The 13,544-nt window shown below is 54.6% G+C and overlaps 1 protein-coding gene across 1 annotated transcript in view; it reads right to left on the minus strand.

The window, feature by feature from the left end:
- Positions 1-13,544, minus strand: part of Cngb1 (cyclic nucleotide gated channel beta 1) — an 89,430-nt gene that overhangs the window by 62,399 nt on the left and 13,487 nt on the right. Inside the window, exons 5-14 of the mRNA XM_013516097.1 lie at positions 12,993-13,110; positions 12,850-12,892; positions 11,887-11,923; positions 9,836-9,911; positions 9,521-9,560; positions 8,983-9,130; positions 8,089-8,164; positions 6,901-6,937; positions 1,830-1,989; positions 292-369 (exon numbers count right to left, since the gene is read on the minus strand). Coding sequence (XP_013371551.1) covers positions 292-369; positions 1,830-1,989; positions 6,901-6,937; positions 8,089-8,164; positions 8,983-9,130; positions 9,521-9,560; positions 9,836-9,911; positions 11,887-11,923; positions 12,850-12,892; positions 12,993-13,110 — 813 coding nt within the window. The remainder of the gene's footprint in view (positions 1-291; positions 370-1,829; positions 1,990-6,900; positions 6,938-8,088; positions 8,165-8,982; positions 9,131-9,520; positions 9,561-9,835; positions 9,912-11,886; positions 11,924-12,849; positions 12,893-12,992; positions 13,111-13,544) is intronic.

Genomic DNA, 13,544 nt, shown 5'->3' on the forward strand with positions numbered 1-13,544 from the left:
TTCTCCTCCTTCTCCTCTGCCTTCTCTTCTGCCTTCTCCTCCTCTTCTTCCTCTTTCTCCTCTGCCTTCTCCTCTGCCTTCTCCTCCTTCTCCTCCGCCTTCTCTTCTGCCTTCTCTTCCTCTTCCTCCTCTTTCTCTTCCACCTTCTCCTCCTCCTTCTCCGCCTTCTCCTCCTCCTCCTCCTTTTCTTCCTCTTTCTCCTCCTCCTTGTCTTCTACCTTCTCCTCCTCCTCCTCCTCCGCCTTCTCCTCCTCCTTCTCCTCCACCTTCTCCTCCTCCTTTTCTTCCACCTTCTCCTCCTTCTCCTCCTCGCCGTCCTCCTCGCCGTCCTCCTCCTCTTCTTTTTCCTCTTGAATCAAGGGCAGCTCCCTGGGTTGGGGTTGGAGACAGGAATGAGCCCCCCCACAGTCACCCCAAGTCTACCTCCTGCCCCTCCATTTCTGTAGAGTGTCTCACAACTCCCAGGACCAGACCTGGACTCTCAAGCCAAAGCTTGACGTGGGGACCCCACCTGCGCAGCGCCCTGGGGCACCCCCGTGCTCTCTCTAGTGAACAGTCCATTTCACTACATGAGGGGCCTCTCCCAGCCCCCATGTCCTGTGGTGACCCTCAGTCACACCCTGAGCCTCTCTGAGCCTCAGTTTCCCCATCTTATCTTGGAGACCACAAACCTCCTGGCTTGAGTAGCTCTCACCAGCACTGCTAGTGGGAACAGAGATTGTGCCATCCCTACAGAGGACAATTTGGCAGTCACTACCATCGTTCCCATGTCCAGTGACCCAGCATTCCCCCTGGAGATCCACCCTGCGGAGGTGTGCATGCGTGTGCATACACATGCACAGATCCACAGGAGAGCTTGCCGCAGATTCGTTCATGATCACAAAATGTGGGAATCAATTTCCTATAGTTAGATCCCACATATCCCCCCAAAGCCAGGTGTTAACGGCTTGCTTCCCAGACTGAGGCAATTGAAAGGCGTAGACCCTGAAAGGGGTGGGGCCTGAAGGGCAGCCTCAGCGCACTGCCTGTGTGTAGGGAGCCCTATCCTCTTTTTTCTCTTTCTTTTCCTTGATGTGAATCAAATGCTTTTGTCCAGCTGCACACTCTCCACTGCTGAACTGCCTCACCAGGGGCCTGAAAGGGTGGGGCCAAACTACCACATTCTGAAACCATAAGCTAAAAATAAACCCTCCCTCTACATAAGTTCATTACCTCAGGCATTTTGTCACAGTAACAAAGCTAACACAAACCCAAATGGCCATCAGTGAGGACAGGTTAAATAGATTACAGTATGTCCCGATGATAGACTACTATGCAGCTGTAAAAACAATGAGAATGCTCTCTAGGTATAGAATGTGGAAAGACCTCAAGGTATATTAATTGAACAAGTACAACAAGGTGCAGATATGTGCATATGATGTGCTATCTTTTGTACACAAAAGAAGAGGGGATGCATGCTTGTAGATGCCCACACTGTCTCTGGAATGGGGCAGAAAAACCCGGTAGCCTATGTGCCCATGAGGAGAGATGGGGGAGGCAGGGTTGGATCCTCTCTATGCATTTTTTTCTTTTCTAGTACTGGGGATTGAACCCAAGGCCTATGTACTAAGCTATATTCCCAGACCCTTTTTATTTTTTATTTGGAGATAAGGTCTCACTAAACTGTTGAATTATCCAGCCTGGGTTTGAACTTGCATCCTCCTGCCTCAGCCTCCCAGAGTCCTGGGATTATAGGTGTGCACCACCACACCCAGCCTCTGTGCCCTGTTTTACCTTTGGGATTCTGTACCGTTGCTTCATTCGTTTCCAGGACTTCTCTGGCTCCTCACCTGGGCATTTCCACCACAGCCTCGTTCTCTTCCTTATACACAGGAGCTGTCTCCGACCCCTGTGGGCTGGTTCTGCCATCCTGCTCAGCGTCCTCCCAGTTAGGGTCAACCTCTTCAAGGATGAGGTCAGGCTCCCCCTGCTCCGTGGGGAGGATGCTGACTGCAGGGACACAGAAGAGGCCTTTATGGGGTATGGGGACAGTGGGCTTGGGCCATTGTACCCCAGGAACCCCAGACAGAGCTTTGGCCCTGGCCAACAGCAGATCAGCTTCTAGCCAAGCAATGGGCAAGGAGGGCACCATGGCTAGTGCAACCACTGACCACTGGGCCAGGGCTCGTGTGATGGGCTGAAGCCTGTAGCCATTCACCTGTCTCCTTCCATCATCGCCTCCCTTTTTCTCTTGAGACAGAGCTTTGGTTATGGTTGATCAAGTTTGTTGCTCACTGTGGCCTCCTTCTTAGAAGTTTGTGCTGGAGAAAAAAGTACCCCACACTATAGCACTGCAGGTGGTGCCAAAAGACCCAGCCCGGGTCCGCCTTGTCATACCCAGGTACAGGGTGGCCCTGGTGACAACATGCCCATAAGCTCAGCACTTGCTTCAGGTAGTCCTTCCTGAATGCCTGGCCCTAGTAGCCCCATCTCCAAGGGAATTAGAATTTCTCATGGGTGGGTGGGAGGGTGGGGCAAATCCCACCTTCAGAACAAGTCTGATTTTCCACATTTCTCCATGCACCCTGACCCTGACAATGAGAACACCTCGGGCCTGTAAGCTTGGCAAAAATGGGTACAAGAGAGTCTCATCCCGAACCCAAGCCCACCCCGGGCATTTGTCAGGGAGCAAGGGGCAGACTTTCTGGATGCCAAGTGTCCCCCAAAAGTTCCAGTGGTCTTGGTGGCCCTCAAACGGAGCACCAATTACAAACAGTGACTAAATAGAAGCTGGCCTCGAGTCTTTCTTTGTGACTTTGAAAGTTACTGCTCATGGTGTAGCACGATAACGAAGACAGTAGTAACAAGTAGAGCTACGTTCCCAAGCCGGGCCCTGTGCTGAGTGATTACAAGGGTTAACTCCATTAGCGTGTCGGATGAAAGAAGAGAGGTGAGCACTGCCCTACACGAGACGGAAGAGGCCCGGGGCCTGACCACACGCATACGGTTAGGGCATTGCCACCTGCCTCCATTAGTCCGCACAGCAACCTGAGATGCGAATAATTACTATTCCCATTTTATTTCTATATTTTGTGTCTTATCCCTGTTTTTTGAAATAAGCCAACTAAGAAATAGAGGATCACTTTATTTTATGGGGTGCTCCCCATGGGCAGGGCCTGGGACTCCCAGCTTCCAAGTACAGATATTATCCCTGCTTCCCAGGGAAGCTCCCTGCACACGCTGAACTACGTCTTTCCACAGTGCGTCCCGGCTCCTCCGGCTCTACAAACACCCCAGGCCTGATATCCTTGGTGGGTTTGAGGGAAGTTCCTCCGACCTCAAATCCAGAGGAGGGGCGTGTTGTATGTGTGGTCCTACGCTGCGGTCTGCAGTGGTGTAGCCTCTGCACTCCAAGAGCCCCTCAGGGTGCAAGTTGCTACCTGGGCACAGTAGGGGACAACCAGGGTACAGAAACATTCCCAGCCTGAAGACACACTACCTTTACAGCACCCAGAAGAGAGAACAGTAAGTACTCTGTATTTTAGAGACCAACAAGCCAGGCCAGCTACACAGGAAGCTGGAGGCAGAGCCCAGGTGTCCTGACTCCTGACCCCATGGAGCACCGTGCCAGGTGATAAACAAGCCCAAGTGTGCCCCACTGGCACCGGGAGCCGCTCTGCACTGGGTGCCGTCCTGAACAGTGATGTTGTCCTTGCTTAGCTGCTTAACTCTTTTTTTCAATGCTGTGGGTGAGAGCTTTCATCTCTGAGCAAACCTGCCGGACCCACCCGAGACTCTTCCCAGTTTACAGCCAGCTCTGAGAAGAGGAGGGTGCCTGAGGTCCCCAGCCAGGAGGGAAGGGTGTTTCGCCACAGGGCCCAGGCAAGGGCCCTGCAGGACTAGGAAGAAGTCACCATCCTCCCCTGGAGCTCTAGACCCTCTGCAGAATCTCCTGGATTCTCCAGGACCCCCCAGGAACTCAGATTCTGGGGGCTCCAGTTTACAAGGGAGCTATTGCTCCATCCAGGGTGGACACTTTGCTTCTGTCCCCAGGGCCATTGAATGCCATTCTGACCCCTGCCAGTGAAGGCGAGCAGTCCCACGACGGAAGGAGCCCTGTCTCCAGGAGCAGCAGGTGGAAGCCCAGTACATAGGTCCTAGGTCACCCGCAACCCCCAGCCCCAGACCCTGGGTCACTGACAAAGAGCACTGGCCTCTCACCCACCGGACATTTCTAGAAGTGAAGGCCCCAGTCCCTCCCATCTCCAGAATCACACTCTAATCACGAGGTCTAGGGGTGCAACACTCTTCATAGTTGCTCCCAGTTGCTTTAGTTGCTTTGATGGCTTTCCCTGCTTCCGATGCTTGCTCTGCCCCAGTGTAATCTTTGTGAAGTCACTCCCTCACTCAGTCACCTGCAATGGCTCCCCGCTGCTGGTAGCCTAGTCTCCTCAAGTCAGACCCCAACAATTCCAGCTTTACCTTCTGTATCAAGGACTTGGGGCTCAGATTAGCTGAACTGCCCAGCACTCTTCCCTGACAGCTCTTACCTGCAGGCATTTTCTCGCTTTATTCCCTCCATTGCACTTGTTCTCCCTTCACTGCCAGGTTGAGATACCAGGGGCTCAAACCCAAACTTAAATAGTGGGTACAAATGAAGGGGCAGTGCCACTGGTTTCAGTCTGTTCTCACAAGCACAGTGCGGGCCCCTTACAGCCAGCCCTTCCCACCTTCTGAGCAGGTCAGACTTCTTCTATACAAAGCCCAGCTTTAAATATTCACAACTAATTCTAATTTTTAAAAGCACTCCTTTGTCCAAACAAAGGCATCAGAGCCAGCTGGGATCTCAGGGACCCTGGCAAATTCTTCCCTTCCTGCAACCCCATTCCCACAGGGCAAAGCCTGTGCGGTCCACCCCTTTAAAACCTACACATTTGGTTCAGCCTTATTCCAAGCAAGAAGGTCATGCAATCCCAGGTGAGAAGCATTAATTCGTGATTTTTAATGTCAGTTAGATGTTTGCCACTGTCACAGGTAGTGCCCTCGAGTCCCTTGAGGAAGAGAATATGGTCAGACCCTAGGAGGACCACTTCGGGGAGAAACTGGGTCCCCAAAGGGTGTGCAGCATGCTCCAAGGGAGGTGCTCAGTGTGGAGACCTGCGTGGGGCTGTGCACGGCCTTCCACTGAGGACGTCCTCCTGCTGTGTAGCCTAAGTCTCATGGCTGCCCACGCCCGGCCCTCCTCTCGCTGTGGTCTGGTTGCTGCCTCTTTGCCAGGGAGCCTGAGAGGGGCCTCTGGGACACAGTTGGGAGTGGGATGGGACCCGAGGTTCACAGCTCAAGCAGCCACCTCTCCCCCTCCCCGTGACAGTCTTCTCTTCAGGGTGTCCTTCTCTCCTTCCAGCCATCCTTCCGTTTGTCCATCTGTGCTCTCCCAGATCCCCTTCTCCCCTGTTTCAGAGGCTTCCCGTTGCCACCACCCCTGAAACAAAGGAGAAGACAGAGTGGGTGGCTGGGTGGACAGGCAGAGGGCTGGCTTGCTGGCTGCTAGGGGAGGCCGGGGGACAGAGTGGGGAGAAGAAAGGCACACTCATCCCCCAACCACTCAAGTCACCCCAGGTAGGGGCTGCTAGTGTCCTCCCCAAAGATGCACCCAGCCCTAACCCTGCTACATGAGAATGTGACCTTATTTGGAAATAGTGCCTTTGCAGACGTGATTAAATTAAGGATTTCAAAATGAGATCATCCTGGATTTAGGGTGGATCCTAAATCCAGTAACAGCCGTCCTCACAGAGGAAAGGAGAGGGGATGTGACACAGATAGAGGAAAAGGCCCCATGGAGGGCCTGACGGAGGGTGGCTAGAGCCAGGGCACCCTGAGGACGGCCAGCAGTGACCAGAAGCCAGGAGAGGACAGGCAAGAGTCTCTCCCTCAGAGCATCAGGAGGAGCCAACTCCGCCAATGCCTGGATTCTGCACTTCTGGCTCCCAAGTCCTGAAAGAACACACTTCTGTTCTCCTGAGCCAGCCAGCTTGTGGTCATGTGTTACAGCAGCCCCAGGAGACGAACCTACCCATGCTGCAGGCCCCACACTGTCTGTCCTCATTGCCGTCCCATGCCCACCTGTGACCACATACTCCAGGACCCGCAGGGAGGCCCTGCCTACAGCAGGCTGAAACCGCCATCCCCTGGGGATGAGACAGCCTTGCATTCACAGTGGGGAACAGCCCTGGGACTCCCTGACCTGGGGTTGGTGGCCCTGTCTGCAAGATGGTATGCATGCTACGACCACCTACAGGCCCTGAATCCTGCTTTGCTCACTGCTAGAACCCATCACAGACCAGCACACTGTGGGCTTCCCATTACGTTTGTTGAATGAATGAATGCCTGTCCACCACATGCCTTTCTAGAAGAACAGATTCTGCCCCTTGCCCTCCCCACTTGACCTTTACCCTCTATCCACGAGCCCTGGCTCAGGGCTAGGGAAAAAGGCATCACTACCTCCCCAGCCCAGCCACAGTGATGGGGCACCTGCCGGCTCAAAAGCGCCGGCATCTCTGGGACCTCGTTCCCCCAGGGACACGTTGTCCCCCTCCTCCCCGCCGACCAGGATGATGCCTAGCCAAACTGACTCGCCCAGAATCCAGGGGCCAGGGCTACTCTCTCTGGTGGTGCCCGCAGGAAGGGGCTGCCCATCTGGGGGCTGCTTTCTCTGGACAGGTGCTGGACACCAAGCCTGAGTCATTCTGTCCCTGGACTAGGCTCTGACTATCAGCACAGGCTGACCACAGGAGAGACCCACAGGGAGGGGGTCCCTTCAGCTCTAGGTCAGAAGACCCCAGCTATGCCCCACTGTTAGACCCAAGGGCACAAAGCAACCTCCCAGAGATGGACCCAAGGATCCACTAATGTGTCACTTACTGGTCTGCACGTCGCAAGTTCCAGGGGAACCAGGGTCCTGCATGGGGTAAAAAGGGAAGACACTATCATGGCTGCCTTGCTGGCCTCCCACCTGGCTTTAGCCCTCTGCTGGCACACATGGGGGCAAGCCTAGGCTTCCTTCCACCCCCACCCCCCACACAGCCACCCTCAGCACAGGAGCCAGCCTTGAAAGATAGGCTGCTGGAAGGGCCCGGATGTGGAGTCCAGACACTTGAGTTCTGACAGCAGCCGTGTGACCCTGAATCTCTGGGTCTCCATTGTCCCATGAAATGGGGAAGAAAGTCCTCACTGTACTCAGAGCCAGTAAGGGAACTGATGGAGGGGGTGGCTTGGTGAAGCGGGGTGGGGGTGCCCCCAGATAGCCACAGCAAGGGCACCTGCTCAGAGGAGGGAGGGACCCTGAGTACCTGAGTGGCACAGACCCTGGCCGGCCCTTTCCCTCTCTTGGGCCTGGACACCTTCCCTTACAGAATGCTTTCCTGCTTTCTCACAAGTCTGGGCGGTGGCAAGATTGTTAGCCCATTGCTCTGGTCTAACAACTGAGGCTCCCAGAGTGCCAGGGCCAGGCTAAGGTCACACAGCCAGGACTGAGAGCAGACCTCCCACCTCTGCGCTCAGGTAGTTCTACAAAGATGTCCAGCTCTCCCCAAGAAAGAAGGGCCACATCCCAGGATCTTGAGGTGGAGGGGAAGGATGCAGTGACAGAGGCCTTGTTGCCCCCACCCACTCATGTTGGAGCCCTAGGCTGCCAGGAATTCACCCAGGACCTGCTGGCTCCTGTGAGCCCCACTTCATCCCAGAATATCCAGGGCCTGTCCTATCTCTGGGCCTTTGCACATGCTTGGAGGTCACCTCTGCTGGGAAGCCATCTTGATGTTCCCAGGAGGCTCTGCCTCTGAGCTCCACACTCCCTCTGTCCCCCAAGAAGCACTGTGAGCTCCTGGCAGAGGAGAACTGGGCCAACATTTCCCTCCCTGTGGCCATGGTGTCTCAGGCAGTGCATGCGGGATGAGTGTGTGCCACAGGGACAGGCAGGCGGCGGGGCTGTGTGCCCACCGCAGGCTCCCTTCTTCTTGCCGGCCCCCAGAGCCCCAGGCCGCCCATCTCAGCCTTTGCTGAGCTCCCAATCCCCCCACTTCCCCACCACACTCCGGACCCAGCCCTGACCTGCTCCGCAGCTTTCCCGTGGAGCACCGGCTGCGGCAGGGCCATCTCCAGCCTGTGCAGGATCCACGCTATCAACCTGCCACGGAGAGGGTGGGCTGTAGTGAGGTGGGAAGGCTCATGGGGAAGCTGAAGCCAGAGCCCGCAACCCCAAGCCCCCAGGCAGACAGAAAGATTGACAAGAGCCGGAGCCTGCCAGAAGCTTCTACCCAGGTCTCCACCTCAAGGGCCACTTCCCCCGTCCCCATCGTCCCTAGGTGAGCTCAGCTAGAGCTCAGGCCCCAGCAGGCAGCTCAGCAACCCCACGCTGCACCTCACCCCTGGAAGGGCATTCCCGGGCTCTCGGTACCAGTGCAATCGCTTGTCAACAGCCATCCTGATTTTACATTTGTAACCTTCGGCCCGGCAACTCCATTTCCACGGATTTATTCTACAGATTTACTTGTACGTGACCCAAACAAGGCACGTACAAGGCTAATGGTTGCAACAAAAGGGTGGAAACAGACCGAAGTGTCCCCTGAGAGGTTAAATGAAAGCTGTTACGTGCATACGATGGAGACCCATGCAGCTACTGAGGAATGGGAAGGAATGGGAAGGTGACCTCCGAGGGAGGTTTTTTAGCTGAAGAAAACAAGGGAAGGTCAAGCGTGGGCAGCTTGCTGTGTGCTGAAAGGAAAAGCGCCCTCATGGCTGGGGGTGTGGGTTGGGGCAACCTTGGGAAGGACCGGACTGCTGGTGTGGGTATGAGGGGAGGGCCCTGGACAGCCTGGTGAATTTTCCCCCAGGTGCATGTGTTAATTTTATAATTTGAAAAACTACTTTTGTGGAGATTAGGTGTTAGCCTGGGCCAAGGCACCATCTTGCTCCTTATAGGAGGTGCAGCTTTCAGGGGCTCACCTGGCAGGGTCCCCGGGGGGTGGTAAGGAGGAGGCCTGGAGGCTGGGCTGAGGCTCTACAGCCGGCTCCACCTCAGGCTCCAGGGGCCCAGGACTGGGCAGGGAGGGGCTCTCGGTGGGCTCCATCTCCACGGCGGGTCCTGGAGGTTCTAAACAGCAGGGAGAACAGGAGCTAAAGACCCCAGGCAGGACTGTGTTCGCCCTCTCCAGGGAATAGGGTGCCAGATTGGAAGCATTAACATGACTGGGTGGGAAGCCCCTTGGGACCACCCCAAAGACCCCTAGCATCTAACAGACCAGGAAGGGGAGGAGACTTGGCAAAGACCTCCCGAATGTGCGCCAGGACTCCGGTTTCCCAGCTTTGGCCAGGGAGGAGGCTCTAGTGCCCCCCCCCATACAACAGCCCACTCCTGGCAAGCCCCAAACCGCTCTCTCACCTGGGACAGGGTTAAGGGCCTCCCCCAAATCCCCCAGGCCTGATTCCTCCCAGCCCAGACTGTGACCACACTGCTGCCCCCTCCTAGGTTCACTTCCTGTACCTGGGTCCAAGACAGCATCTGCAGGTTCAGCTCCACAACCCTGGACACAAACAAGGAGCAAAGTTATACGTCATAGGTCATAGATCAAAGCAAGCCCTGTGCACACCACTCCTGGCTTGAGACCAGTGCAGGGGCTCAGGGCTGCCCCTGAATCTCCCATCACCGGGTACTCACTCCCCATCAAGAAGGCTCCAAGAAGGAGATCACCCTGTGGTGGGGTCCTGGGCGTGGGGAGAGCCTGCTGGAGTAGAGGACTCCCTCCTGGAGAACCCCTCCCAAATGCTCAGCTGTGCACCCCTCCTACTCCACACTCACCTCCGAGAGTTTTGGAGGCTGAGGCAGCACTTTCTCCAGATTCTGCTCAAGCCACCTGAGCAGCCACGGGCCAGACCTGTGGAGGGGCCATGGGCATCCTGAAGGGAGGAGCTAGGCATACCATCCTGACTGCCCACTGGGGGCCTTTGCTAGCCCTTCCTGGCCCTGGGCTCCTATTCTGCAGTAGGGCCTTGTGCTCAATGCTCTCAATGCTCAGAAGGCAGGGAACTCCTGCTAAGCTGAAATCTAGATCCAGAGCTGGACCAGGTTCTGGAACATCTGATTCAGCCTTGGTTTCCTGAGGCAGCAGGTGAGGAGTGGGAGCTGCTTGGGGATCTGAATGTGGCACAGGAAGCTCCCTGTGACAAAGATAGATAAAGCATCATGGATGTATGACCTGTACAATTACACACAAGGCCCCATACTTAGAAACATCTATTTTGTGTTTAATACATGTTATGGGTTGTATCTAGATGTCCCCTCAAAGTCCCATGCAGTCATAGGTGGGGAGTTTTGAAGGTTACAGGATTAGGGCATGTGAATGTGGATTAAGGGTGATATTGAGATTAAAGGGGGTGGATATGGAAGCCCCACCTTGGATGTGGGTGGCACCAACCAATAGGCTTGTAGCCTGTATAGAATATAAAGGCACAGAAAAAAGCCAGGTTTCCTGCTGACTGCTGCTTTTGCTGCTTCTACTACTTGCTGCTGCTGCTGCTGTTGCTGTTGCTGCCTTCTGCTTGCCATACCATGGACTATTTCTCCTCTTCAATATTCTTCTGCCATAATACCCTGCCTTGGAACCAACTAACTATAGGCTGAAACCTCTATACACTGAGTGCTGAAATAAATCTTTCCTCCTTTAACTTTGGGTGTTGGATATTTTGTCTTAGCAATGAAAAAAGTAACTAAAACAATGCACTACTGTCATAGTCTGAAAATTAATATTTTTAAAAGTAGCCCAGTATTTTCATGTTGCACTGGATGCCACCAATTACATGCTTCCCAGGGCAAATGTTGGGTCCCATATCTAGCTGGTCTCCTGCAAGCTCCAGCCTCCCCAAGGAGCTGGACATTCCGAGGCCAATCTATCCCCCTAGGGATGGCCCAAAAGAAAGCTGGTAAGTCTTTCTGGTACCCTCACCCTAAAACGCTTCAGTGGTGCCAGGAATCAGCCAAGCAGCCCCAAGAAGGAAGTAGAGGACCCAAAGAAACAAGGCTGGCACAATGCATGCATGGATAGAGCGTGGGGTTGTCTGTGTTCATCTATTCATGTGTCACACGTATGCAGAGTCCCAAAAACCCCAGCCTCAGGGTCAGCAGCCTAATGAAAAAATGAAGGAGGGAATGAATAGGTGGGGTGGCTGGAGATGAATGCTTCAGGCTTACTTCAGGGGCCCACAGTGTCCTGGAAACTTCTGGATTAGTTGGCAACATCTAAAATGAGGATTTTACTTTTAAAACCTTGATTTCTGGCTTTCTTACAACACCAAAGGCTCTGGCCATGCTGGTCCTACACTCCTACTGAGGCAGAGGCAGAGGCAGAGGCAGTTGGAAGTGAGCAGGGCCCCCTACAGCACGACATGGGCTCCCCCACTCACCAGCTGGACACCTTCACTGATGGCAGCCACCCTCCAACAGCTCTGAGGAGTCAGACGCTGCTGGGGACTATGAGGCTGATGCAACTGAGCGCCCCAGTGTCCCCCATGATGGCCCAAGCTCTGCTTCTGGCCTCCACACAAACCCTACCCACATGAAATCCATGGGCAAGGAGCTTGTCTATACCACTTCTGCCTTCTTAGAAAGTGGCCCCAGTGAGGGTCTCCAGTTAGGGTCACCACCAGGGTGACCAGGGTGACTACAAGCCAGGGTTGCCACACATGGACATCCTCCCCAGCGTGAAAGTGAAGTCCAGAAGAGGGACGAGGCAGGTGCAAGGTCACACACAGAAGTGGCAACAGACCCTGCTCCTGAGCCCAGAAGCTTGGCTGTGGGGACACTGCTTGGCCCACCCCCACAGGTGACAGTGACATGCAATGACAGGGACTCACCAGGCGTCTTGGGCTCTGGGGTCCCCACTAGGTCCATCTGCAGTCCCCACAGGATCAAAAGATAGAGAAGGGCAGGGAGGGAGAGATGGGGAAAAGTTGATCAATGGGTTCTGAGCTGCAGTTAGACAGAAGCAAGTTCTGGTGTGCTCTACACATAGGGTAACTATTGATAGCACAGGTCCTGTCTCTCACACACCTCTGCACACCTGTAACCCCAGCAGTCTGGGAGGATGAGGTAGAAGGACTGCAAGGTTGAGCCCAGCCTGGGCAATTTAGCAAGACCCTGTCTCAAAATAAATTTTAAAAAGGGCTGGGGATGTAGCTCAGTGTGAAAGGCTTGGGTTCAGTCCCCATTAGCACAAGACGTTTTGTTGTTGTTGTTGCTGCTGTTGTTGTTGTTTTGAGACAGGGTCTCGTTATGTCGCCCAAGCTGACCTCCAACTCGTAGCAATCCTCCTGCTTCACTCTCCTGAGTGCTGGGATACAGGCATGTACCACCATGCCTGATGTACAAAACTTGTTTCTAAAGCTAGAAAAAAAGGGTTTTGAATAGTTTTGCCATAAAGAAATGAAAAAAATTTGATAGACCTATTACAAAAATGTATACATATAGCAAAGCATCACATGGTACCCCATTAATATGTAGTTTTTATGTTTTTAAGTATCAGTTAAAAAACAAATTCAATTAAAAATAAATTACAAAGTTAATAAATTAAATAATTTAATACATTACAAAAGCATAAAATCAATGAGAAAAAGAACATAGAGAAAGACTGTCACATGCAAGAGACCTTTCTGGAAACTTCTCGGAGCCTGGGCAGCCTGGAGCAGGAACCAGAGAGCCACTCCAACTCAGGTCCAAGCCTAGGAGGCTCTGGCCAGCAGGGACTCTCTCGAGGGGCAGGGCCCATCCCAACTGCCCCTTGGCTCCACCCTGAAAGTCACCCTGCCTCTTGGCCTTACCTGTGTCCGCGGTGCTGCAGGGCCCAGTGACCGGTGCTCCATCCTACTGGGACAGACAGACAGACATGGCAAGGAGCCCAGCAGCAGCCTCCCACCCACCCCTCTCCAGCCAGCCCCTCGTTGGCCTCCAGCCCCTGCAGTACCTGAGCTGGAGGCCCTGTGTCGGCAGCAGCATCCTGGCCTGTCCGGCTGCTGAACACAGGCTGCGGCACAACCTTCTCGACACCCTTCCTGAGCCAGGTTGGCACCCAGCTGCTGGAGCTGCCAGGACACAGAGACAACCACCTACCCTCAGCCCCCAGCTGCCTGGCCTGCAGGGAGGCCCACAGTATCCCACAGGACGCTGCTTGGGTCCCAGACCACTGTATCCCTACCGGGAAACTTCGCATACGTCACCTCCCTCTGAGCCTCGTGCACCTCTCTGAGAAATGGGGGACACTAGTGCCTGCCTTTGGGAGGTCAGGTGCTCCCGGTACTGATCAGAGCCCACCCACCAGCTGCTCAGCACAGCGCAGCCAGCCTGTCCTGTCCTCATCCCATCACCTTGGCTCCAAGCCCCAGCCTTCAATTGCAGACTCGAAGCTCCAGAGGGTCTGTGGGGTGTACCCCTGGGGTGCTCGCCTACATGTGAGGGGCTCAGACTCCCTGCCTGAGGCCAGTGCCAGCCTTAGCCCTGCATGTGCTTAGTGGGAGGA

This window comes from Chinchilla lanigera, unplaced genomic scaffold, assembly GCF_000276665.1.
Source record: "Chinchilla lanigera isolate Chin_1 unplaced genomic scaffold, ChiLan1.0 scaffold00032, whole genome shotgun sequence".
NCBI lineage: Eukaryota > Metazoa > Chordata > Mammalia > Rodentia > Chinchillidae > Chinchilla > Chinchilla lanigera.